The 26,223-nt window shown below is 38.0% G+C and overlaps 1 protein-coding gene across 1 annotated transcript in view; it reads left to right on the forward strand.

Annotated features, from left to right (window-relative positions):
* The window catches only part of ABAT (4-aminobutyrate aminotransferase), a 121,906-nt gene that overhangs the window by 51,837 nt on the left and 43,846 nt on the right, over positions 1-26,223 (forward strand). The window contains exon 2 of the mRNA XM_044659030.1: positions 8,290-8,423. Coding sequence (XP_044514965.1) covers positions 8,354-8,423 — 70 coding nt within the window. The 5' untranslated portion in view covers positions 8,290-8,353. The remainder of the gene's footprint in view (positions 1-8,289; positions 8,424-26,223) is intronic.

Raw genomic sequence — 26,223 nt, forward strand, 5'->3', positions numbered from 1 at the left:
GAGAGAGAGAGAGAGAGAGAGAGAGAGAGAGAGAGAGAGAGAGAGAGAGAGAGAGAGAGAAACAACACAAGCAACTAGGGGGAACAGGAAAAATTAAATGTTAAATAAAGAAGCACGAATCACAGTCTTCCCCCTACCTAGTAAGCCCTGGGAGCTAATTTTACCAAGTGCTTTACTGAGCTCAGCAATTCCTTGATGGACTGTTCACCTATTTTTTTCAGAGCTAGAACCCTCAAGGTGCCATGGTTTAGCACGGATCCTTTAAAGATGTGGTAAACACACTGACTCATCAACCAATTCTCCAGCCCCCTCCTGGAACAGTTTTGCAATCCCAAGATCTAAACTGAAAATCTTATTGAAAATTCTTTCAAAACCTCTCAGGGAAGAGGGAACAGTTCCATCTTTTGATTGATGGAGGTATGGTGTTACCATACTGGAATTACTGTTGACTTTGGAGTAAATCCTTAATGGGTGCTTATTGATTGATTGATAAAATACTTCCAGAACTGTGCTAAGAACTGGTGATCCAAAGGTAAAAAATGAAACAGTCCATACCTCTTGGAGTATACGTACGTGTGTGTGTGTGTGTGTGTGTGTGTGAGAGAGAGAGAGAGAGAGAGAGAGAGAGAGAGAGAGAGAGAGAGAGAAATAAGAAAGTTTGAGAGGGTAAGACCGTAGCTCCTAAGAAGAAATAGGAAATCTCATAAAAGGCAGCATTTGAATTGAGCTTTGATGTAAACAAGGGATTCTAAGTGGCAGTGATGAAGAGGATATACATTACAGGCATGGGGTAAGCCTATGAAAAGGGGATAGGAAGGAGAGAATCTTATGTGAGGAAGAGCAAAAGATCCAGTTTGTGTCACCCATGGAATGAGGAAAGGAAAATAATGAATATTGATGCTGGAAAAATAAACTGGGGCTAGGTTTTAAATTCCAAACAGAGGAGTTTTTATTGGACCCTTCAGGAAATCAGGAACCACTAAAGTGTACAGAATAAAATCATAGAATCATGATACATGTAAAACCCAGTAGAATTGTGCGTCAGCTAAGGAGAGTTAGGGGGTTTGGGTGAGAGGGAAAGAACATGAAACATGTAACTAGGGGAAAATATTCAAAATAAAAATTTTTTAAAAATCATAGGATCACATGCAAAGTGAAGTGAGCAGGACCAGAACACAGTGATAGCAATATTATAAAGATATTCAACTGAAAATAGCTTAGCTATTCTGAGCAATTCATTGCTTTCACGACAACGCCAAAGGATTCATGATGAAAAATGCTATCCACTTCCAGAGAGAAAAATTGATAAATTCTGAGAGCAGATTGGAGCATACTTTTTTCATTTTCTTTTTTTTCCTGGTTGTCTTGCTTGTTTTCTTTTATAACATGTCCAATATAAAATTATGTTTTACATGACTTTATGTGTATAATTGATATCATATTACTTGCCTTCTCAAGGGGTGGGGGGAAGGGCAAGAGAGAGGAAGAAAATTTGGAACTCAAATTTTTTTAATAACATTAAAAAGTTTACTGTAATTGGGAAATATTTAACAAAATAAATAAAATACCTTTTTTTTAAAGATCATAGGATTATAGATATAGAGTTGGGAACTCAGAAGTCATTTATTTCAACCCCTTCAGTTTGCTGATGAAGAAACTGATTTACCCAAGGTAACACAAGCTAGTAAACATTAGAGGTGGGTTATGAACGCAGGTGCTCTAACTAGGAACTAGATAGTACAATGGAGAGAGTACCAGGTCCAAAGTTAAGGAAGATTCATTTTTCTGAGTTCAAATCTGGCCTCAGATAGCTGTGTGACCCTGGGAAAGTTATTCTACTCTACCTTAGTTTCTTCATTTATAAAATAAGCCAGATAAGGAAATGGCAGACCACTCCAGTATCTCTGCCAAGAAAACCCCAAATGGGGTTCATGAAGAGTTGGACGTGACTGAGCAACAAGCTCTTCTACAAAAATAGTCAAATGATCCAAACTTCTTTAGGGAAATCATATTAGCAGCTTTTTTGAATGATGAATTAGGGAATGGAGGAAAAGAGTAGAAGAGGAAGAGAATAAGCATGTCCCAGACACTGTTAAGCGATTTTATCAGTATATCACATTTGATTCTCACAACAATCCTATGAAGTAGGCGAGGGAAGAGAATAGGGCTGGAAACTAGTTAAGAGGTTATTGTAGTAATCAAGGTAAGAGGAGATAAGAACTTGAACTAAACTTACGGGTGTGAGTAGAGGGAAAGGGAGGTAGATGCAAGAGATATATAGATAGAATTAATAGACTTTACAATGGTTTGGATTGGTGGAGGGTAGGCAAGTGTGAAAGGAACAATAGTTGTGCCCTTGACAGAAATAGAGCAGTTTAAAAGAGAGTTGTGTTTAAGGGGAAAGAAAAGGAAGTTCAGTTTTGGACACGTTTATTTTGAGGCGCCTATGAGACACCAGTTGGAAGTCAGTGATAGAACAATTGTAAATTAAAGAGAGAGACTGGTTGGATTATAGTATGGGCACCATGAACATAAAAATGATTTAAATCCTTGAGTTGGTAAGGTCAGCAAGAGGAGGGGGGGAAAAAGGATTTAAGACATGGCAAAATCTTGGGTACATCCACATTTAAGATATCACAAAGGAGTCTAACTTGTGAGAAGAACCTGGAGGGATGATCAACAATGCCAAATGTTGCAGGGGTCAAAAAAAGGATGAAGATTGAGAAAAGAGAAACAGCTATCAGATTTATTGATGAAGGGAGAGAAAGCCTGATTGCAGAGTTGAAGAGTGAAAGAGAGGAAGAAAGGAAGGGAACAGGCATATTTTACATGCCTTCTATATGCATTGAGCTAAATTCTTTACAAATGTTATCTCATTTGAGCCTCCCAACAACCCTACCAGGTAGAACCAACTTTTTCTCTAGGAGTTTGGTTGTGAAGAGACATGGAACAATAGCTTAAGGAAACAGTAGGGCCCAGTGAAAGATTTTACAAGTAAAAGAGGCTAAAGAAGGAGTTTGAGTAGAAGATTGTTCTATTAGATGAAGTAGAGAATGGTAAGCCCAAAACAATGTTTTATTTTTTTTGTGACATTTACCTTGTTCAAGATTCTTACAAACGTTACCTTAAATTGACTTGGGTTAGAGATAGGAACAGTAGGGACAAAGATATGAAGCAAGGAAGGAACTATGTCAGCTTGGACATTTTTCTCTTTAAGAAAGAAATGCTTAGATTTAAAATAATGCAAAATAATTTTTAAACTGCCTCCAGCATACTTGTGCCCAAAATCACAGAGTATAGAATTAATTTTTTTTCTTCAACAAAGAACATGACATTTGAGTAGAAAAGTACAAGTTCAATTTGGGCTGCAATCACTAGGAGTGTTATGCCGTATAGCATTTCTAGATCCAAAATGTATTGATGTGTGACTCCACCTTCTTACAAAGTACACAAATGCTATGGATGTTATTCGAGATCTTCCCTTTTAGAAAACAAGCTTAAGTGAATTAAAAATAAGGCCAAAGATTTTATAGGAAGCACAGTTATAAATTAATAGACTTTCAGTGGCATGGATCTGAAAACTCTTTAAAAAAAATGGAAAGAAAATAATATAATACTTTAGGCAATTGTTACTAAAATTAAAACTGATGTTTAAACTTTTTCCAAGATATTTAATTTAATTTTTTTTAAACTCTTACCTTCCATCTTGGAATCAATACTGTGTATTGTTTCCAAGGCAGAAGAGTGGTAAGGGCTAGGCAATGGAGGTCAAGTGACTTGCCCAGAGTCACACAGCTAGGAAGTGTCTGAGGCCAGATTTGAACCTAGGACCTCCCATCTCTAGGTCTGGCTCTCAATCCACTGAGCTACCCAGCTGCCCCTCAAAATATTTTATTTTCAAGCTTTAAAAGTCAATAGAATTAGCTCTTAGCTAATTATATGCATCTAGTTATACATACTTATAATTTTAGGAAGAAATTTTCTAATTGGTAAACAAGAGTCCTGAGTTTAAGCCCTAGGGAGAGATATGATAGGTGGCACAGTAGACAGAGAGCTGAGTATTGTAGTCAGGAAAACTTGAGTTCAAATCTGGATTCAGGCATTCACTAGTTATGTGACTTTAGGCAAACCATTGACTGCCTCAGTTTCCTCATTTGTAAAATCGAGGCTAACAAAAGCACTTACCCTCCAGGGTTGTTGTGAGGATCAAATGAGATAATATTTATAAAGCGCTTTGCCAACATTAAAGCACAATATTAATGCTAACTATAGCTATTATAGCAGTACCATTAACTCATTGTTTGAACTTGGGCAAGTTATTTCGTCTCCTTCTTGTGGCCAACTCTTCATAACCCTATTTGGGGTTTTCTAGGCAAAGATTATGGAGTGATTTGCCATTTCCTTTTCTAGTTCATGTTACAGATGAGGAAACTGAGGCAAACAGGGCAAGTGGCTTACCCAGCATCATCCAGGTAGAAAGTATCTGAGGCTGTATTTGAATTCCGATCTTCCTGACTCTAAGCCTTAATGCTCTATCCACTATGCTACCCTATCCATTGTACCTTCTAGCTGTCCCTTTCCCTTCCTTGAAGAATCTTAACAGTAGAAAGAAGGTTTTATTTAGAATCAGAGAATCTGAGTTTAAATGCCAGCTTACCACCCCTGTGACCTTGGGGAAATCACTTAACCTCTTTGAGACTCTATCTATAAACTGGGACTGGATTAGAACCACCTAGTGCCCCTTCCAGCTGCAAACCTCTGATACCTAAGACTTCTCCTAAAGCAAACACTCCATGATTCTTTTAGTCAATTAAAAAAAGAGAAAAATCTGAACTCTATCATTTCCATTCAGCATGCCCCTTCTCTACAACAATTAAATACAGTGTATAGATTTTTAGAAATGAGCATTAAAAGTAACTGCCTGGATTAGTGGATGGCAGATTGACCCTGAAGTCAGGAACCCTGAGTTATGTCCTGCCTCTGACACCAACTAGCTCTGGGACCATGGGGAAGCCGCTTAACCTTGTAGTGCTTTTCTAAGACCTTATAGTCTCATAGATATAGAGATGGAAAGAGCCTCATAAATCATTTTGTTCAATTCTGTCATTTTACAGATGAGGAAACTAAGCCTTCTCGGGGTAAATTGACTTGCTCATGGTCTTACTGATAGTAGTTACACAATAGAGGTAGGATTTGATCCCAGATCCTCATAGGATCACTGAAGCATAGATCTGGAGTTGGCCATCTTCTTTAGTCCACCAACATTGTTTTCTAAATGAGGAAACTAAAACCCAATGAGGTTAACTTGCTTGTGGTCACAGAGCAAGTATAAGAGGCAGGATTTGAACTGATGTACTCAGAATTGAGAGGCAATGCTCTTTCCATAGGACCACCTAAGGATAATGGAATTGCTCTTCAATAATAAAATCATTGGTCAAAAAAAAGGGAAGGGAGAGAATACTAAATATCCCAGACTTCTCTTCTTAAAACAAGACATATAGATTATATTTCCATTTCAGTAGTGTGTGGGAACCATGTGTAGAACTGCTTTTATATTATAGCATCTTCTGCTTTTAAAATTTTTATTTCTTAAACTTTTGTTTGCAGCTTTAGGGGCTGTGGCAGGAGGGGAATAGTATTACCCATTGCACAGAAAGAATGCTTTTAACATTTGCAAAATGATTGTTCTGGCTCACAATCGCTCACATTTATGTCTTGTGTTTCAGTCCATAAGGCAGTTTCTTCATAAACATTGGGAGGGTAGGGAGCGAGGTCCCTTCCTGCTTTGGCTCTATGATCCTAGTATAAATGTGATTAGCCCCACTTTACTTTACAGAAGAAGCTGAGGGCCATAGAGGAAGCGATTGTGTTGCATTTAGTAATCAATTAATGTCAAAGGAATGTAGTACTAGCTAGGAATACCAACTTCGGGCTTTTTTTTCCTGATCTGTGCTTATAGAGGAAGAAAAATGAATTCCAGGATTAGAAAGGCACTAGAGGTCCCGAAGTTTACCCTCCTGTCTTCAGGCATCATACTGAAAAGGAGATGCTACTCCTTAAGCAAGTCACCACACTCTGAACCTCAGTTTCCTTTTTTAAAATGGGTTATAATAATATTCATACAATGGGCCTCATAGGGTTATAATAACAAAAAGGCTTTTTTGTAAAGCCTTAAATTCATCCCCACATATGTAAGACACTATTATGAAATAATGAAAATCTTCACCTTGAGGGAAGTGCTCTCTGCCGACCCTAATTCCCTTAGATTGTAGTTTATATTTTAAGTTACCTCCCTTGTGGAAAAAAGTCAGATTCAAGCTGGAATGGATGTTTGGCTCTGTACCACTGGAAAACTTAATTCATTCTAGCATCCATGATTCATTTCCCATCTTGGCTGGTGAAGTCTAGGAATCTTTTTCTTGACAGGAGGCTTGAAGTACCTACAATTGAAACCTGGAAAAAGACCTTAGACCATCATGTTTTCTTTTTTAAAAATAAGGAAACCAAGGTCCAAAGGTCAGGTGTTCAGGATTTGAATCCATGTCTTTGCACTCTAAATCCAGGACTTTTGTTACTAAACCACACTGACCTCTTGAGAATAAATCACTTGATAAGTTGCCAGCCAAAAGGGTTTCTCATTATCCCCCCAAGTGTTTCCCTCATGCAGTGTTCAATGAGCCAAATCGTGACTCAGAAAAGCAGTCTTATGAAAGATGATACTTCAGATAACTTCTGTCTCGGCTATGAGTCAAAGATTTGTTTTGTAGCAAAAAGTACCATATTCTTCGGAATACAGGCCACACTCTTTCCCCTAGCTTATTTTTTAATAAACTGAGTAGAGTATTATATTTAAGAGTTATACTTTTATAGGACTACAGATTTAGAACTAGAAGGTACCAGAGAATCTAGCTAGAACCAATTCCTCACTTTAAAAATGAGGAAATTGATGCCTGCACAGAAGTTAAGTAATTTGCTCACCATCACATAAGTAGTATTAACAGAACTGTGACTCGAACCCATGTCTTCTTCCTGCAAATCTAGTATTCTTCCTGCTGTACCACATCCATGGCCTCATCAGTATGAACATTCCCTTTTGCAAGATAGCTCACAACCCATCAGCTTCTCATCATATGCAATTCTTCTCCATGTTCTTGCCAAAGTTCTTCACCAATTCTATTCTGTGCTCCGAGTACTGTTTCATAGGTACCATTACAACATCAGAGCATCCTTTGCTCTTGTTATTCACACGACTGCCTCATCTCTTTTTCCAGGCCTGCATTTCTTCAATGGTATCTCAAAGATCACCTCTGGAAAGATGCGGCAGCATATTCTTGTACTCATCTTGCACCTCTCCAGTTGCCCATTGTTAGTTGCGGCTTTGATTCTTCAGAGATTACATTGTGCCATGATTACTACCATATGGCATAATTAAGGATAAAATTTTTAATAAATTTTATTGAGGTCTTTTGTTTGTTTTTATGTAGTTTAAATTCCTCCTTATATCCTTCTTCCTTCCCCTTCCCAAAGTCAACCCATATAACAAAGAATATCTTTTGAAAGAAATGAAAAAAAAAAGAAGAGAAAAAAAATCAGCAGGACCTATCAGTAATTTTTTTTAGTCTGACAATACATGCAATGTTTCAGACGTGTCCATGGATACATGTGAATCTTTGTTCTTTTTCTCCTCGTTTCTGGAAAGGAGAGGAGAGTTAAAATCCAGACCCTGACACAATCTTTTAAAGGATTCTTTAGTACTATAAATTGCATAGTTGGGAATACATGAAGATCTGAAATTAAAAGTTTCCTCACTGGGAGTCCCCACCACAACAATCAAAATCATAGGTTTAATTTTAAAATTCCAAAATGTATTTGCTACGAAGGAAGTGGATTGGTTGGGGTTTTTTGGGAGGGGATGAGGGGACAGTGCTATAAAAGATAACAATAAAAAAGAAGAAACAGAGACCACTGGGGGCATTGTGACTAGGTAACAGGTTTTCCTTCTGACTCTACCAAGAGCTTTCCTTTGCGACTTGCCTGTGTAACCCTAAGTGTGAATCACTTACTGGCTCTCTGGCCCACCATCTTTAAGGTGGAGATAATAACACCTATTTCACAGGGTTGTTACGAGGATTCAGTGTGGAAACACCCTTGTAAGTAGTAGGTCTAGAGAAGAAACACAACTGCAAGAGATTAAACCCTGGGGGAGCTCTCTGGCCCAGCATGTGGGACCTTTCCCAAGTCATGATGCAAACTATGGAGACCCAAGTAAGGTTTCTGGTTTCTTTCCAGGATTTTTACCAGCAAAAGATTTCCCTGCAGTTTCCAAGCATCCCCCGGCTGAAGAAGGAGGAAGATGGCTTCCATGCTGCTCAGTCGACAGCTGACCTGTGCCATCCAGCAATATTGCCGGCTGTTTGTACCTGGTAAGCACTTAGGGTGTCTCAGCAAAATAGATGGTCCTCCATCGAGATACATTCAGGATGTGGGAAGTCGGGTGGCTCCGTGGATGGAGCTCCGGCCTCAAGATGACAGGACCCAGATTCAGATCTGGTCTCACACACTTCTTAGCTATGAGGGGCAAATCACTTAACTCCAGTTACCTTTTCCTTACTGCTGCTCTTCTGCCTTGGAACCAATACTCAGTGTTGACTTTAAGACAGAAGGTAAAGGTTTAAAAACAAAAGCTACATATAGGATAAATTGGGGGCAATCTCAAAAAAAAGGCTCTAAGATTAAGGAGGGCAGAGGAAGGTTTCTTGCAGAAGGTAGAACTTCAGCTGAGGCTAGAAGGAAACCAGGGAAGCTAGAAGGTGGAGATAAGGTGAGAGAGAGTTCCAGGCATGGAGGACAGTCAGTGAAAAAGTCCAAGGTCTAGAGGGAGAGAATGTTTTTTGTGAAGATTAGCAAGGAGGCCAGTGCTCCTGGATTGTAGTGGAAAGGAGTAAGCCTTTAGAAGATTGGAAAAGTCGGCCACCCGAATACTTGAAAGGGGTCGCCTAAGGCATAGAACAATGACAAGCTGCAGACAACTTATTCCTCTTTAGGAAGTAGTAAGTTAACCAACAAATATTTTTTAGTATTTTTTAAAATATATTTTTTGTTACATTAAAGTTCCCAGGCATCCCCTTTCTTCCCCTCCCCACACTAGAAAGCATTATTTGGCAAATAAAAAATATATATGTCAGAGATGATTCTATTTATCATTTCTTTTTCTGAAGGTGTATAGTCACAGTCTTCAAGGAATATTTCTTTTTTTTTTCTCACCTTCCATCTTAGAATCAACACTTTGTACTGGTTCCAAGGCAGAAGAGTGGCAAGGGCTAGGCAATAGGGGTTTAAGTGACTTGCCCAGGGTCACACAGCTAGGAAGTGTCTGAGGCCAGGCTTGAACCTAGGACCTCCCGTCTCTAGACCTGGCTCTCAACCCACTGAGCCACCCAGCTGCTCCCTTCAAGCAATATTTCTGTAGCTATATATAATATTCACTTTATTTTGTTTGCTTCACTATTCACAATTTCATGCAGGTTTTTCTGTGTTTTTTTTTAATTAACGTACTCATCATTTCTTACCATACAAAGTATTTTTATTGATCTTTTGTTTCCCTTGAGTAGATTTCCTCTTGTATCCCTTTCCTTCTTGTTTTCCAAAAAGCCATACTTTATAAGTATTTTTTAAAAGAGGGGGAAAGAGTTCAGTAAAGTCAATTAATATACTGAAAAAAAAATGTGACAGCATATGTATTATTCTACCCATCCTTCCCATACAGGCACACTTCTCCAAAGAAGTGGGGAGAGGCATCTTCTCATATCTCTTCTTTGGAGCCAGATTTTCAATAAGCATTTATTAAATGCACACTTCATTCTGGGAAATGGAGATTGAAACAGAAAAGAGAGGTAGTTTCTGCCTTTCAAAGGGACTTAGATTCTAATGGGGAAATCCCTATTTTCTAATTAAATCCATGTTCTGTAAAATCTGCTCCAAAGAGAGTAATAATTTGAGGAAGGAAAAATGTAGAATAAAAGGAATAAAAAATATGGATATACTTTTTTATCAAAATGACTAATTCAAGGGGGTGATTAAAATTGTAGATAACTCAAGTCCCCTAGGCACAAGAGGGCTTATCCAGCTCATGTGGATGAGCAGGTCAGAAACAACTGTGAAAGAGAAACTTATTAAAGATTCAGTATATCAGACTGTATGTCAGTCAATGTCAGTCAACATATATAAAAGATGAATCCCTTCTCAATTAGTTTATCTTATTATGGAATTTAAACATTACACATTCACATTCATTTACTCAGGCCTTTGTTTTGTTGCGTCTGAGTCCACTGTCTACACTACAAAGGACTGGTGTGTCAGGATACAGTCAGGGATCCAGACTTTCCAGGTTTCCATTGTCCACTGCCTCCTGTTCTTTGGAGATCCTCTAGCATAAAGCCTTCAATCTTCAATCCTCCCTGCATTGGTCTGAAGTACCACTTCTTGATTAAAAGGCAAGATTAGAAGACATTAAAGACCCCATGAGTTTTCTTCTTAGAGCATTCAGAAAAAAAGTTTTTTTAACTGAAAAAGAAAGAAATTTGAGGAAAAGTTAACAATTGTCAGTAGGGAACCAATTGATCAATGGACATTTATTAAGGTCCTACTATGGGAAAGGTAATTTTTAATTTTACTATAAGAGTAATATATAAAGTAATAACTATTCAGAATTATCTATGATTCAACACTAAAAATGGAATGAGCACCCTTTATTTTCCTCTTTTCTCTGTTTTTGGTATATTGTTACCAAAAACCATCATCCTCAGTAGTGGCATATTTTGGCCAGAGAGTACTGCTGCCTTCATTGTCTTCAGGTTACCCAGTCCCAGCTTGATCTTTCAAATTGGCTATAAACCCAATATGGCAGTATGGTCCTAAGACTATGGAGAATGTGGAACAATTATAGTTTTATCAGTCTAGTAGGAGCCCCAGAAGACATGGCAGCCCAGATCTCTTGATTCAGTCTCCTTTTGACCCTGCACCTGTGCTGTCTGGCTTCAGCTTGCTCTGCCTGGAGGAATGCTAACTCAATGCCCATAGTCTCTAACTCATATCTCTTGCTTTAACCTGGTAATACCTCAAAGCTATTCTGTATCTCTCCTCCTTATTACTAAATAAAGTTTTCTATTTGAGGGGTTTCCATTTCTCCTCCTTCTGTTTATTTTTCAATGACTTTCATAATTTGGTTCTGGCCTCACCAGTTCAATGAAACAGACTCTCTCTAAAGTTATCAGTGATTTCTCAATTGCTAAATCATATCTCATTGCTTATACTTGGTACTCATTCTTCTGGACTTCTCTGCAATTTTTGGTATAATTGATCACTCCTTCCTCTAGGATTCTTTCTTTTCCCTGGGTTTTTGTATGCTCCCTAATTCTCGTCAGTCCCTTTTGCTGAATCATCGTCCACATACAGACTCCTGACCAGAGACATCCTCCAAGATTCTATCTTGGTCTATATCTTCTCATCAATTCCCATTGATTTAATCATCATTTTGATCCATCTCTCTCTCCTGAGTTCCAATTCAATATCAACAGATACCTTTTTATTTCAGCTGGTGTCATGTAGGTATTTCGAATGTAGCTTGTCCAAAATATAACCCCAATATGCATTGTTGGTGGAGCTGTGAATTAGTCCATCCATTCTCAGGAGCAATTTGGAATTATGGCCCCAAAGCTATACGTATACCTTTTGATCCAGCAATACCATTACTAAATCTATACCCCAGAGAGAGATCAAAGAAATAAAAGGACATAGATGTACTAAAATATTTATAGCAGCTCCTTTTGTGGTAGCACAGAATTGGAAATTTCTTGGGAGCAGATGCTCATCGATTGGGGAATGACTTAACAAGTTATAACATATAAAAGTAATGGAATATTGTTGTGCTATGAGAAATGATAAAGGGGATGGTTTCAGAAAAACCTAGAAAGACTTATTTGAAATGATTCAAAGTGAATAGAACCAGGAGAACAGTTTACACGGTAACAGCAATGTTGTAAAGATAATCAACTGTGAAAGACTTAGTAATTCTGATTAATATCAATGATTTACTACAGTTTCAAAGGAATGATGAAAAATACTATCCACCTCCAGGCAGAGGATTGAAAGACTCAGAGCACAGATTGAAACAAAATTTTTCTTTCTTCCTTTCCTTCTTTCTTTTTTCTTCTTTTCTTTCTTTTCTTCTTTCTTTCTTCCTTTTTTTCTTCCCCTTTTCTTCCTTTCTTTCTCTCCATCTCTCTCTCTTCCCCCCCATGGCTAATGCAGAAATAACTTCGTATGTTTAATAGGTCTTATCCTTCTTGCTTTCTCAATGGGTAGGGAGGGAAAGAAAGAAAAGAATTTGGAATTAAAAATAATAATGTATACTAAGGCTGGAAAAATACATTGGAGTCAGATTGTAAAGGACTTTAAGTTCCAAACAGAGGAATTTTTATTTGACCTTTCAGGAAATCAGGAACCACTGAAGTATACTGAATATCATAGGATCACATGTAAAGTGAATTGAGCAGAACCAGGGAACACTGTACACAGTGAAAGCAGTATTGTAAGGATGATCAACTGGGAATGACTTAGCTATTCTCAGCCATACAATGATCCAAGATCAATTCCAAAGGACCCATGATGAAAAATTCTACCTACCTCCAAAAAGAGAATTGCAGATTGGAGCATAGTGTTTTGCTTTCTTTATTTTTCTTGTTTGTTTTGTTTTCTTTTACAGCATGGCTAATATGGAAATATGTTTTGCATGACTTCATGTGTATAACCAATATCATGTTATTTTTCTTCTCAAGAGGTGGAGGAAGAGTAAGAAAGAAGGAGAGAATATGGAACTCAAAATTTTCCAAATGAATGTTTAAGATTTTTTTAATTTAATTGGGAAATATTTAACAAAATAAATAAAATAAATTTTTAAAAGATCATAGGATCATAGATATAGATTTAGAAGAATTCTCAGAAGTCATTTAGTTCAACCCATTCATTTTACTGATGAAGAAACTGACTTACCCAAGGTCACACAAAGTAGTAAGCATCAGAAGAGGGATATGAACCAAATTATTTTACTACTTGGGGCAGCCAGTTGGCTCAGTGGAGAGAGTGTTGGGCTTGGAGTCAGGAAGACTCATCTTCCTGATTTCAAATTTGGCCCCAGACACTCAGACACTAAGCCTAGGCAAGTCACTTCACCCTGTTTGTCTCAGGTTTCTCATTTGTAAAATGAGCAGAATTCCTCCAGTATCTTTGCCAAGAAAATCAAATGGGTTAAAGAAGAGTCAGACATAATTGAGATGGTTGAACAACAACAAAGCTAGTATAATGCTTTGCTCAATAGTTTTAATAATTTATGAATTATTAAATTAACAAATTTTTATTGGGCTGAGTAATGGCAAAAGTTGTGCTTGCTCCTTCCTCCCCTGAGGATTGATCAGCCCTAAGGCTCCATTTTGCATTACAAATAACAACTCATTTACTGTAGGAAGTGTAAACCCTGAGACTTAGTTAAATGGCCTGCCTGAGTCACTGAGTTAACAACTAGCAACAGAGCCTGGATCTGAATTCATTTCCTCTTATTTTACATGAAGTAATCACTACTTCTTGTAAATCTTCTCTTTAACTTCTTTCCAAACAGAACAACAATCAATACTGTCAGGCAGGCATTGTTATCCCCTCTCTATCCCAAGATAAAGAGACTGGGATTCACAAAAGTTGTTTAGTTTGCCATGGTCATTTGACTGGTAAATGTCAGAGGCAAGATTTGAACCCACAATTTCCTGACTCTAGGTCTTGCACTACAGCCTCACTATTTTATTTTTATTTTTAAAGCTCTTAACTCTGGACTTAGAATCAATAAGTATCCATTCCAAAACTGATGAAAAGTAAGGACTAGGCAATTGGGGTTAAATGACTTGCCCAGAGTCACACAACTAGGAAGTGTCTGAGGCAAGATTTGAAGTATCTTTGCCAGGACCTTCCATCTTTAGACCTGGCTCTCTAACCAATGAGCCACCTAGTTTCCCCCACACTATTTTTAAAACAATGACTCATTATTGGAGGGTATCCTTTTGAACTCTGTTCAAAACATTGACTCCAGGAGGTGGGAAAAGTCAATTTTAACTCCTTTCTGCATGTTGCAGAATAAGGTGACTAAATCTAGAAAAACAGGCTAGATACAGACATGGATAAACTTTTCTTGTCAAACTCAGAAGCAGTAAGGAGCCACTGAAGATTCTTGAGCAGGATAGTTTCCTTGTCAAAACTAAAGGAAGATTATTTTGGCAGTTCTGTAGAAGACTTAGTTGGGGGTAGAGTGAGGGGATTGAGTCAGAGAGACCAGATATGAGGCTGTGGAAATAGTGCAGATGAGACTGAAGAACTATTATGAATGGATATTAGGGAATAGATATAAGAAATATCATGGTGGTAGAATTGAGCAGACAGCAATTCTCTGGAGGCATGACATGAGGGAGAGTCAAAGACAACTTTGAAGTGTAAAACTAAAGTGTCAAAGGATAAGTCATAGAAACAATCACCAGCTGGGTGGCTCAGTGAATTGAGAGCCAGGCCCAGAGATGGGAGGTCCTGAGTTCAAATCTGGCCTCTGGCTATGTGACCCTGGGCAAGTCACTTAACCCCCATTACCTATCCCTTACCACTCTTCTACCTTGGAACCAACACACAGTATTTATTCTAAGATGGAAGGTAAGGGTTTAAAAAAAGAAAAAAGAAACAATCATCTACTTCATTAAAGAGATTGACAGTGAGGAGACAACGTATCAAAATTTATGGGATACAACCAAAGCACTACTGGGGGGGGGAGGGAATGTATATCTCTGAATGCTTATATTAATAAAATAGAGAAAGAGCAAATCAATGAATTGGGTATACAACTGAAAAAAACTAGAAAAAAAATTAAAAATCTCCAAATAAAGTCTAAATTGGAAATCCTAAAACTCAAAGAAGAAATTAATAAAATTCAAAGTAAAAGAATTATTGAATTAGTAAATAAGACTAGGAATTGCTTCTATGAAAAAATAAATAGATAGGGCACTGGTTAATTTGATTTTAAAAAGGAAAGGAGAGAACCAAATTGCCAATATCAAAAATGAAAAGGGCAAATTCACCTCCAATGAGCAATTATTAGGAGCTATTTTGCCCAATTACGTGACAATAAGTCTGGCAATCTAGGTGAAATGGATGAATATTTACCAAAATATAAATTGCCTAGATTAACAAAAGAGGATATAGAATACTTAAATATCAGAAAAAGAAATTGAACATTAAACCCAAGTGCCTCAAAGACCTAGTTTGGAGTAGAAAGATAAATTGCCACTTGCAAAAAAGTACCCTGGAGGTCTTAAAAAATCTAGATCTTTGTGGCTTTGTGGCATTCATTTCATACACTCCAGCCTAAACTATGCCTTGAGCTCTCATGCAAAAGGAATTAGCCCAGATGAAAAGCATAGTAGAAAAAGCAAAAGAAGTCAAATCATCCCACATGGATTGTTTATTTGTTTATGTGTAAGACTCTGTGCTTTGAGGCAGTGTATGTGGGAATCAGAGGAAAGAAGGCAAAATTTGGAGTCAGACAACCAGGATTCAAATTCTACTTCTGATGCTACCTGTACAACCTTGGTGAAGTCACTTCAATATTCCAGGTCTTCAGTTTCCTCAACTGTAAGATGGAGGCATTGGACTAACTGACCTCTGAGGTCCCTTCCATCTCTAGACTCATAATCTTATTACTAGATAACCTTTAAAATCCCTTGAAGGTCTAAATCTTTGCTCCTATGATTTTCTGATTATTGTTCATTGAATTTGTTCAGTGAACTGGGGCTTAATCCTGACCTCCTGTATCCATGTGAGTCCCCCTGTTGTGGTGGAATGCTTACACAAGGGATAAAAAAGACAAGAGGCATTTGAGCAAAGCAGATGTCAGTTTGTATTTCAGCTCTCACTCTGCCCAGCTGTGTGTATCCAGCCCTGTGGGTCTGACTGGCTTGTCCATTTCTACTCAGAGGCAGAATGGCCTTACCTGATTAGTTCCTCCATCCACAGCCAGTGGGTGAGAATCCATGCAGCTGCCCATCACCTAGAAACTGAAACAAAGGGAGGAAATGAAAGGGTCACCTAGCAACAAAGAGATTAGTTGGGGGTGGGGGTAGAATTCAACTGAGAAGTAACACTAGCCTCCTTTCTCACAATAGGTAGCACAAAAATAAAAAATTTTTAAATTAAAATAAAAGAACAATGGGTTTGAACAATCCTGACTGAAAAGTTCCATGAACTCTCACTGCCTCTCAGACCTCCATCTTGGCTGTGGCCATGTTCTCAATGCTCAGAGTGCCTTTGTAAAGGTCCCATCTCTAAAAAGTATCTCCCCCGTTCCCACAAATCTTAGGGAAGAGCTGTAGGGTCAGAGATAGACCCCAGAAGCCCCATGAACCATCTCCACCTTACAAGATGAGGAGACTGCCAATGCCTAAAGAGGTTAACTGGCTTGTCCAATGCCACAGCAGGGTAAGGGTCAGAGGTAGAAAGATTTGAATCCAGATCTTCTGACTCTGGGACTAGTTCTCTTTTCACTGTCCCACAGTGCTTGAGAAAAATAGAAGACATTCTCAGTGTGTCAAGCAAGATTCTGAGGGCCACTCTGACCCTGTTAAAAAGACAATTCTTTGTTTGGACTTTTGCCCTGATAAATGAAGCAAAACTCAGGGAAAGAGAATTTAAAGTTTATTTAAAAAGATATCAAGTAGTAGCAACACATTAATGGGCTGGTCACTAGAGATCAGCAAGAGATTCAAGTTGGAGCCAGTTCTTATTGATAACTTTCATAATGGGATAAAGACAATTTGGATAGGTCCTTGTCAGCAAAAATATGGGTCATTGCATCTCAGCTCCTCCCCAACTGCTGCTTCCCAAGGAAATGAGAGTAGATGAGGGGAACAGGCTTCCACAAGTTAATCACTATGGGCTGGATGGCAGGTAATACAGAAGCTGCAGCCTGGCCCACTGCCTCCCTCCACAGAGCCTCCCCCAGCACTGATGGGCAAGCGAGACTGGGAATCATAAGGTTACTGAGTCATAACTCTCAATATTTAGCCTTTGGTTCTCAGACAGAAACACTGGCCAAAGTGCCCGGGCTCAGCTTCAGTAGACCCGATTCCTTCAGAACAAGACAATCTCCAAAGAGCCTTCCCAGATCTAAATGTGTGATCCTACGAGCATGAAAGCTGAACAAGTATTTTCCCAGAATAAGAACTAAGATTTGTATCGTGCTTCCTTGTGTGCCATGCACTGAGCTAAGCACTTTTTTACAAAAATTATCTCATTTGATCCTCCCAACAACTCTGGAGCATCCCCATTTTATGGATGAGGAAACTGTGATTCTGTCATGGTTTTCTGGGCAAAGATTACTGGAGCGATTTACCATTTCCTTCTCCAATGGATGAAAGCAAACAGGGTTAAGTGACTTGCTCAGGATCACACAGCTAGGAAGTGTCCAAGACGCAGTCTGACCTCTGGTCTTCCTGACTCCAGGCCCAGGGCTGTAACCACTGTGCAGCCTAGCTACCCTGGAAAATTTGGATTCAAATCCCTTCTCTGACACGAGCTTTGTGAATGTAAGCAAGTTGTGTAAGCTCTATGAAACTCGGTTTCCTCATCTGCAATATGAGGATAATAACTATAAGAGATAACCAGGCATAGTTAATACAGGGCCAACCTTGAAGTCAGGAAGACCTGGGTTCAAATCCTGCCACTAACACAATCTGAGCTATATGACTAACTTCTCATTGTCCCATGCAATCTTCAAGGACTACAAGGGACAACTTTGTATTGACAGATGGAATTGTACACTAGGAGGTTCCTTTCATAGTTGAAATTCTAGCATCAGCTCTTTTCCCACCCCTGAAAAGTACTAATAAGTACCTACTTCACAGGCTTCCTGTGAGACTCAAAGGAAATAATGGCTATAAAGCACTTTGCAAAAATGTCCATTATTATAATTTTGGAAACTGTGGCTGCAGTAGAGCTAAGTAGGAAAAAAAATTGTCAGAACCCAACTGTGACTACCATGAGAAAATATATATTGCAGGGCTGATACCACAAGGATAAAGCAATGGAATAGCTTTTCTCATCAGGCTGAACCTAAAGCTGGGGTCTCTGGGTCTCTAGTTATTAACCAGGACTTCTGAGAGGCCTCAGCATGAGCTCTAGACAAAGGATGCTTATGAAATGAATGCCATGTGTTTGAAAATGCATAAGCCTAGAGAAAGGTGGAGGATCAGGACTCTGTTCTAACCCACTTTCTTTCGCTCGTACCTAGAACCCCGTATTCTAGTCCCTTGTTCTCTCATCAAATGAGATATTTGTGAGGTGGATGATACATAGCAAGCACTCAGCAAATGCTTGTTTCTTTCTCTTCCCCCTTCTTCAGAGATCCCTGATTTTCCCCTTTTTGCTCCTACAGCTGATAAAAAACAATTAGATCTATTTTCTGGAGCAGAATAGTAATAATATGGTTGGATTTTGATGATTTGACTTGTTAGATTGAGCATTTGATTGGTGGAACATTGACCACATGTCCAAAACTGCACTGAGCATCACAGGTGTAGGAGTGAGGGCAATATAATATGTGTTTTCTACCTACAGGCATTCAGAGTCCTCAAGAAGACAGTGGAGATAAAACAAAAGAGCACACAGCCTTGGGCAAGTCCTTTCAGCTCTCTGTTGAGTCATCTCCATCACGTTGGTCTCTTCATGACCCCATTTAGGGTTTTCTTGGCAAAGATACTAGAATGGTTTGCCATTTCCTTCTCCAGCTCACTTTACAGATAAGGAAACTGAGGCAAGCAGGGTTAAGTGACTTGCCCAAAATCACACACTTAAGAAGTGTCCGAGGCCAGATTTGAACTCAGAAAGATGAGTCTTCTTGACCCCAGGCCCCATACTTTATTCACTGCATCACCTAGCTGCTCCATTTCAGCTCTCTAAGCCTCAAGCATTTGCATTTGTAAAATGAAGTCCCTTTCTGATCAAACTCTGTGGTCCCCTGAATCACTGGGAATAATCCATGATAGTACATCATCAAGTGCTGGATTGAATGAGAGTAAAGAATTATATGCTAAGTGCTCTAGAGGATCAGAAAAGGTCTTGGCTAATCTAGGTCCAAGTAATCAGGAGAAACTTCTTGGAAGAGGCATTGACAAATAATCAATCATTAAGCATCCTCCCTGAATGCTTAAAGGGAGCTGAATCCAAAGACAGGCACCCTTTTGGGTTTTCAGTTCATTACTTTAACTGAGTGAAACCCTTCCTTGGGCACTAGTCTAGAAGCCAAAAGACAAGGGTTTTAGTTCCTGCTCTGATATTAATGTGTTGTGTGACCTTGAATAAGTCACTTTTTAGTGATCTCCCTGGATCTCTGTTCCATGGCTATCAAATGAAAGGTTCAGAGTAGGTCTTTTCTAGTTCTTGAGTAATAATGATAGAATCTCTTAGACTAGAGTAAGTTTCTTAAGGATAGGAAATGTATCTTCACTAATTTTCATCATTTATAATTAATATTTAATTTTATCTGTCAACCTCCCTGAGCCTCATCTATAAAGTGAGGGTTTTGGGTTGTCCTTTAAAGGTCCCTCTAGCCCTAAATATATGACCCTTATGATCCCAAGATACTTTTCAGTGCCAAGCACAGTGCCTCATACATAGAAGACCCTCAATATGTAGTATCCTGTTGAATTGATTCATCCAGGTTCAATTCCATATATAGACCACTTTCAAGAGCATGAGACCCCCAAACAATAGCTGTTCCATTTGGACTCCATAAAAGAGGCTTCCTAAAGCAGATAACCTTTTTCTCATTATAGCCTCTGATGTAGTCTATGACTTGAGTTGACGAAATAAATTTAAATGAGAACAATATGTTTCCAATTTTGGCTCTGGCTTACATAATGCACCTGTGCATCTCATTATACTTTTCCCCCCATTATTGTCACTCCTCTCTTTGGCACCAGAAGAATCCCTGCTAAAGGGTTCATTTGTTTACATGCTAAAATATGGTAATTAGAGTCGTGATAGTTCTTTAATGCAACTTATTCCAGGCACTTTAAAGGCCAAGCACTTCCTCCTTTGGAGGAAAGTTACCAGCTATGGGATTTTTTTTCCATAGGTGAGAAAACTATAAACATCTGCAGAATACACTAAAGTCTCATTGCCTAGATACCCATTTAACTGGAATAGTAGATGTTTGATGCAGACCCTCTCTGAAAACAGGGAAGAATACACTAAAATCTCATTGCTTAGATACCAAAATAAGAGAATAAGCCTTGTTTGATGCAGATCCTCCCTGAACTTTGGTGGTTGCTGTCATTTGATATTTTATCCAATGAATATTTGCTGAATGTTTACTACATGTAGTCATTTTGGAGGATCAGAACATAAGCGGTCCCCAGGAACAGTATTTTGGGTAGAGTAGATTGAAGTATAGAATTGTAAAGCAATTAAAGAATTGGGCAGCAGGTAGGCATGGACTCAATCCCCAAACTGATCCGTATGGAAACATTAACCTACTCAGTTTTTCCCATGTAGGCTTCTATTATTAGTTTCAAGGTGAATCAGCTTTTTATAAGACAATTTGGAGAGGTCCACATCAGCAAAAGAAGTTGGGTCAGATGTATGACAATTTGGGGGTAGAAACAGGTAGGGAATGACTATGTGACAAATATCAGGGAATAGGGGCATCCAGGTCTGGATTGAGAGCCAGGACTGGAGACATGGGAGGTCCTAGGTTCAAATCTGACCTCAGACACTTCCTAGCTGTGTGGTCCTGGACAAGTCACTTAACTCCCATCGCCTAGCCCTTACTGCTCTTCTGCCTTGAAACTTGTCCTTAGTTTCAATTCTAAGAAAGAAGATGTTTAAAAATAATCAAACATCGGGGAATACTAAACTGAAGACCAAGTGTTGCCTCCCCCCACAGTGATCTAGGAACAATGGGATATTGAGTCAGTATAACTTTTAATATTTCCTTATTTAGTCTCCTGGCCCAGAGAGAAGAGGTGGAACTAACCAAAATAAGGTTGGACTTCATGTGGTCATCGCATCAGCTTTCACCCTATTGGATTCTTAATTCCTGAATTCAGCCTCAGCCTTCCCCAGTAGCAGAATGGGCCCCTCAGGCTCCTAGTTACAGAGAAGGTACCAACCTGCATTGGCAGGAAGGTTTTTCCTCACTTCTCATTCCCTACACCAAGAATATCACAAGTTTAAGTCCCAATGTTGAATGAAATTCAGGTTCTGGAGAAATCAGACCTGATGCAATGACTGTCATATTCACTCACTGTATAAATGAAAGGGAAAATTTATTATGGGTTGAAGGTAAACTTTTAAACTCTACAAGCTGAGAAATAGCCATTTCAAAACAGCAGCCATTGTGCTTATAGGATCTTGCTTTTATTTGACACTCACTTGGTTATTCAGTCAATAAACCTATTAAGCATCTACTATGAGCCCAGGACCGTGCTAAGGACTGGAGAGGCAAAGAAAAGCAAAAAGAAAAAAGAAAAAAAAACAGTTCTTGCTCCCTAAGAGTTCACAGTTTAATGTGATATGATGAGCAAAATTAAATTATTTGATATTATTAAATAATAAGGAGAATGTCTTCAAGATAATTTATTACAAAAAATTTGCTGTAATCTCTGCACCCAGTTTCTTAAAATAGTATGGAGATGAGAAGTTCTCATTGTGTTCTAAGGAAGTTTTACTTGTAGATAAGAATAAAAACTTTCTTGGTATGGTGTGATTTAAGGGAACTCTGAAAAAAAATCTCTTTTCCTCCAAAGTTCACCTCATTGGTTCACCAGATGCCTGAAGTTCTTACCCAGAGGCTGTGTTCACAAATGTTTGGGAGTACTATTAGTACTATATCCACTGCATTATGGGTTGAATAAGCTTTTGTTGATTAGCCTGGGAACCTAACCATCATCTAGAACAGTGATTCCCAAAGTGGGCACTACCGCCCCCTGGTGGATGCTGCAGCCATCCAGGTGTGCGGTGATGGCCACACATGCATTTATCTTTCCTATTGATTGCTATAAACATTTTTAAAAATTAATTTCCAGGGGGCTAAGTAATGTTTTTTCTGGAAAGGGGGCAGTAGGCCAAAAAAGTTTGGGAACCACTGATCTAGAAGAATGTCTTCCAAGTTCAAACCTATCAACTTACCAACCTATAGCCTGAAAAGCTCAAAGAGTACATAAAGGAGATCCAGTTCCATTGGTGGAGGCATTAAAGGTTGAGATGGATATGACTGGAAAAAGCCAACAATCCATTAAGCCATTTTAGTCAGCCATATTGCCCAAATTAGTTTTTTACTTTAGTCCTAGAAAAAAGTAAGCCCTCACCTAACAGTGTGAGTTTTGAGGATGCAGAAAAGTTGTAAAGAATGGGACACTCCCTGCGAAATCAAGCCTAAATAGATTAGTAAAATGTAAAATGGAGTATGGAGATTCCCAGGCAACATGGAACCCTATAGCTCAAAGTAAATGCAGTGGAATTGGGGGGATGGGGGGGTGGATGTAGAAACTATGCGAAAAAGGATGAGCCTTACCTACATCAAAATTTATCTGTTATTATCAAAGTTTTGCCCTTTGCTTGACTTGAGCTTGAAAATATATTACAATCCTAGGTAGACAAGGCTGACCAAGTCAATAGGGGCAAGCAGAAAATAGAGGAAAAGAAGACTTTTATGAATCCTTATAGTTACTGTTGTTGTTTAGTTGTTTCAATTGTGCTGGACTCTCTGTGACTCCATTCGGGTTTTTCTAGGCAAAGATATTAGAATGCTTTGCCTTTTCCTTCTCTGGCTCATTTTTTTTTTTAACATTCTTTTTTTTTTTTTTAAACCCTTGTACTTCAGTGTATTGTCTCATAGGTGGAAGATTGGTAAGGGTGGGCAAATGGGGGTCAAGTGACCTGCCCAGGGTCACACAGCTGGGAAGTGGCTGAGGCCGGGTTTGAACCTAGGACCTCCTGTCTCTAGGCCTGACTCTCACTCCACTGAGCTACCCAGCTGCCCCTCTCTGGCTCATTTTAACAGATGAGGAAACTGGCCAAACAGGATGAAGGGACTTGCCCACGATCACACAGCTAGTACCTAAGGCTGAATTTGAACTAAGCAAGATGAGTCATTTCCTGTGCAACCTAGTTACTTTCCCCATAGTTAGTCCCACTTAAATACAGTTATCTGAAATTGCATAATATTTTTTAAAGTATTTTAGAATATTTTTTAATTTCTCATTAAGAAAATTATTTCTTTTGCCTTTAAAAAGTAATTTCACTTTTAATTAATGCTAAATGTCAGAGATGAGGATACATAGGTATGAAACATTTCATAAAATGTCAGACCTTTTTCCATGTAATTAGTTTTGCTGATTTTTTTTCTTTTAAAAAATCTTTATTTTTAGGGATGGCTATCTGCAAAGGGAAATGTGGAAGATACAAGAAAACGTAAACAAAATAAAAATAAAAGATGGCTAAAAATTTATTTAAAGGTTTCCTGAATCTACTCTACAAAGGCATAAAAAGAGGGAGGGTTAAAATGTAGATTTCTAAAAATTAAATTATATTCTTTTGAGTTCATTTATTTTCTCACTCCATCTACATGAAAAATAAAAACAAAACTCTACTAACACATTTGCATAGTCAAGCAAGAATAATTCCCAAATTAGCCTTGTCCAAAAAAACAGATGTCTCATTCTGTACCTTGAGCCCTACCAGAAAGTAACATGTTTTACCATCGGTCCTCTGGAAACCTAGTTAGTCACTGCACTGATCAAAGTTCTTAAGTCTTGAAAGTTGTTTTTCTTTACAGTGTTGCCAGTGTATCAATTTTCCTCTTGGTTCTGCTCACTTCACTCTTCATCAGTTCATACAAGCCTTTCCAGATTTCTCTGCAACCTCTCTTTTTGTCATTTCTTTAAAGCATGATGATATTTCATTACATTCATATTGTTCAACCATTTCCCAGTTGAAAGACAATCTCTTAGTTTCTAGGTTCTTTGTCACCACAAAAAGAACTTCTATAAACATTTTTGTACAAATGAGTCCTTTTTTCTCTCTTTGTTTCTCAGAGGAATAAACCCTAGAAGAGGAATCTTTGAATCAAAGGGTTACATGGTTTAATAATATCTGTAGCTAGTTCAAAAGTACTTTTCAGAACAGGTAAATCAATTCATAGATACCACAGCAGTTATAATAAATATGACAAAGCCCCTGAAACATTTGTTGTTTTCCTTTTTTTTTTTAAATCAACTTTGCTAATCTGAGGGATGTAAGAACTTAGGAGTTGCTTTAATTTGCATTTCTCTTTAGTGATTTGGACAATTTAGTTATAGGTATCTTGGATTTTTTTTTTTTAGAAAATTGCCTCTTCCTATCCTTTGTCCAGGTATCAACAAGGGAATGCCTTTTAATTCTTATGAAATTTGAATGAGTTCCTTAATATCTTGGAAATGAGACCTTTATCAAAGAATCTTGCTATGAACATTTTTTTCTCATTTACTGGTTCCTTTGTAATTTCAGCTGCATTGGTTTTCAGCAAAAACTTTTAAATTTTATGTGGTAGCAAACCATATGACATCACTTATCACATGTATATATGGGTATGTGATTTGGGTTTTAGGCTTTTAAAAACTGCTCTATAGTAAAAATGAATAATATGGAAATAGGTAACAAGTGATAACATTTGTGTCAGCTCTGGGAGGTGGGGAGGGAAGAGGAGAGGGAAAGAAAATGAATCATGTAAATATGAAAAAATGTTTAAAATTTTAAATTAAAATAAAATAATACATTTTATGTAGCAAAATTTTTCCATTTTATCTTTTTTATACTTTTTATCCCATTTGGTCAAGACCTTAGCCTTAGGTCTGAAAGGTAATTTTATTCTTGGTCCTTTAAGTTGTCTATGATGGTCACCCTTTTTTTGTCAGTTCCATATCCATTTAGAGGTTAGGATGGTATTTGGTGTGAGGTTGTTTGTCTGTACCTAGTTTCTTAAAGGTTGCTTATATTTTTCCCAACAATTTTTGTCGATAAGTGAGTCCACACCCCTAAAAGCTAGGTCATTTCAGCTTATCAAATACTAACTAGACTACTGAATTTGTTTGACTTTATCCATTATGTACCTAGTCTTTTCCACTTATCAACCTCTCTAACTCTTAACATTTTACTTATTTGTAGTATAGTTTTATATCTAGTGCCGCTCAGCCCCTTCCTTCCCATTTTTTTTCCATTAGTTCCCTTGATATTCCTCACATTTTGTTCCTCAAGTAGAATTTTGTTATTATTTTTTTCTAGTTCTATAAAGTAATCCTTAGTAGTTTGATTGGTAGGGCATTGAATAAGTGCATATTCCTTCATTTTCTTATCTTACTACCATAGCTAGCATTTCCAACACTGTCAAATAGTATCAGTGATAATGTACATCCTCACTTTAATCCTGATCTTTTTGTAAAAACCTTTGATTTTCCCCATTCCATGTCATTCTGGCTATTGCTTTTCAGTAGAATCTGCTTATCATATTAAGGGGAAATCCATTTGTTCTCAAGAAAAAAGGGAGAAATTAGACTACAGACTAATATCGTTGATGAACACTGATGCAGAACTTTTAAATAAAATATTAATAAGCAATAGCCTATTGCAGATTTACTGTGACTAAATTGAATATATACCAGGAATGCAGTCATTTCATTTTCAGGAAAACTATTAATATACTAGACCATATTAATAGCAAGAAATTTGGATCTCCAGAGAGAACAAATGCCCTGAAGCTATGGATTGTTATTCTTTGGCCACCTATTGACATTTTATCTAGTGGGTAACCAGTTCAATGAGAGATCTGAAGCCATATTATCTGAGACGGAATTGAATGAACTTGTAATGTTGAGCCTAAAAAAGAGAAGATGTTTGAGAGATAGCTATTACCTAGGAGAGAGTATGCCCAGAGGTTGCTGAGGACCAAATTGGGTCTGTGTCAGTTTTTGTACCACCTGGGAACTAAGAATTGCCTTTACATTTTTTTAAGACAGAAAAACTTTATTTTAAAATATAAAAACCATTCTTAGCTTATAGTTCTACAAAAACAGGCAACAGACCTTCCAAGGAAAGAAAGAAAGAAAG

This window comes from Gracilinanus agilis, chromosome 1, assembly GCF_016433145.1.
Source record: "Gracilinanus agilis isolate LMUSP501 chromosome 1, AgileGrace, whole genome shotgun sequence".
In the NCBI taxonomy this organism is placed as follows: Eukaryota; Metazoa; Chordata; class Mammalia; order Didelphimorphia; family Didelphidae; genus Gracilinanus; species Gracilinanus agilis.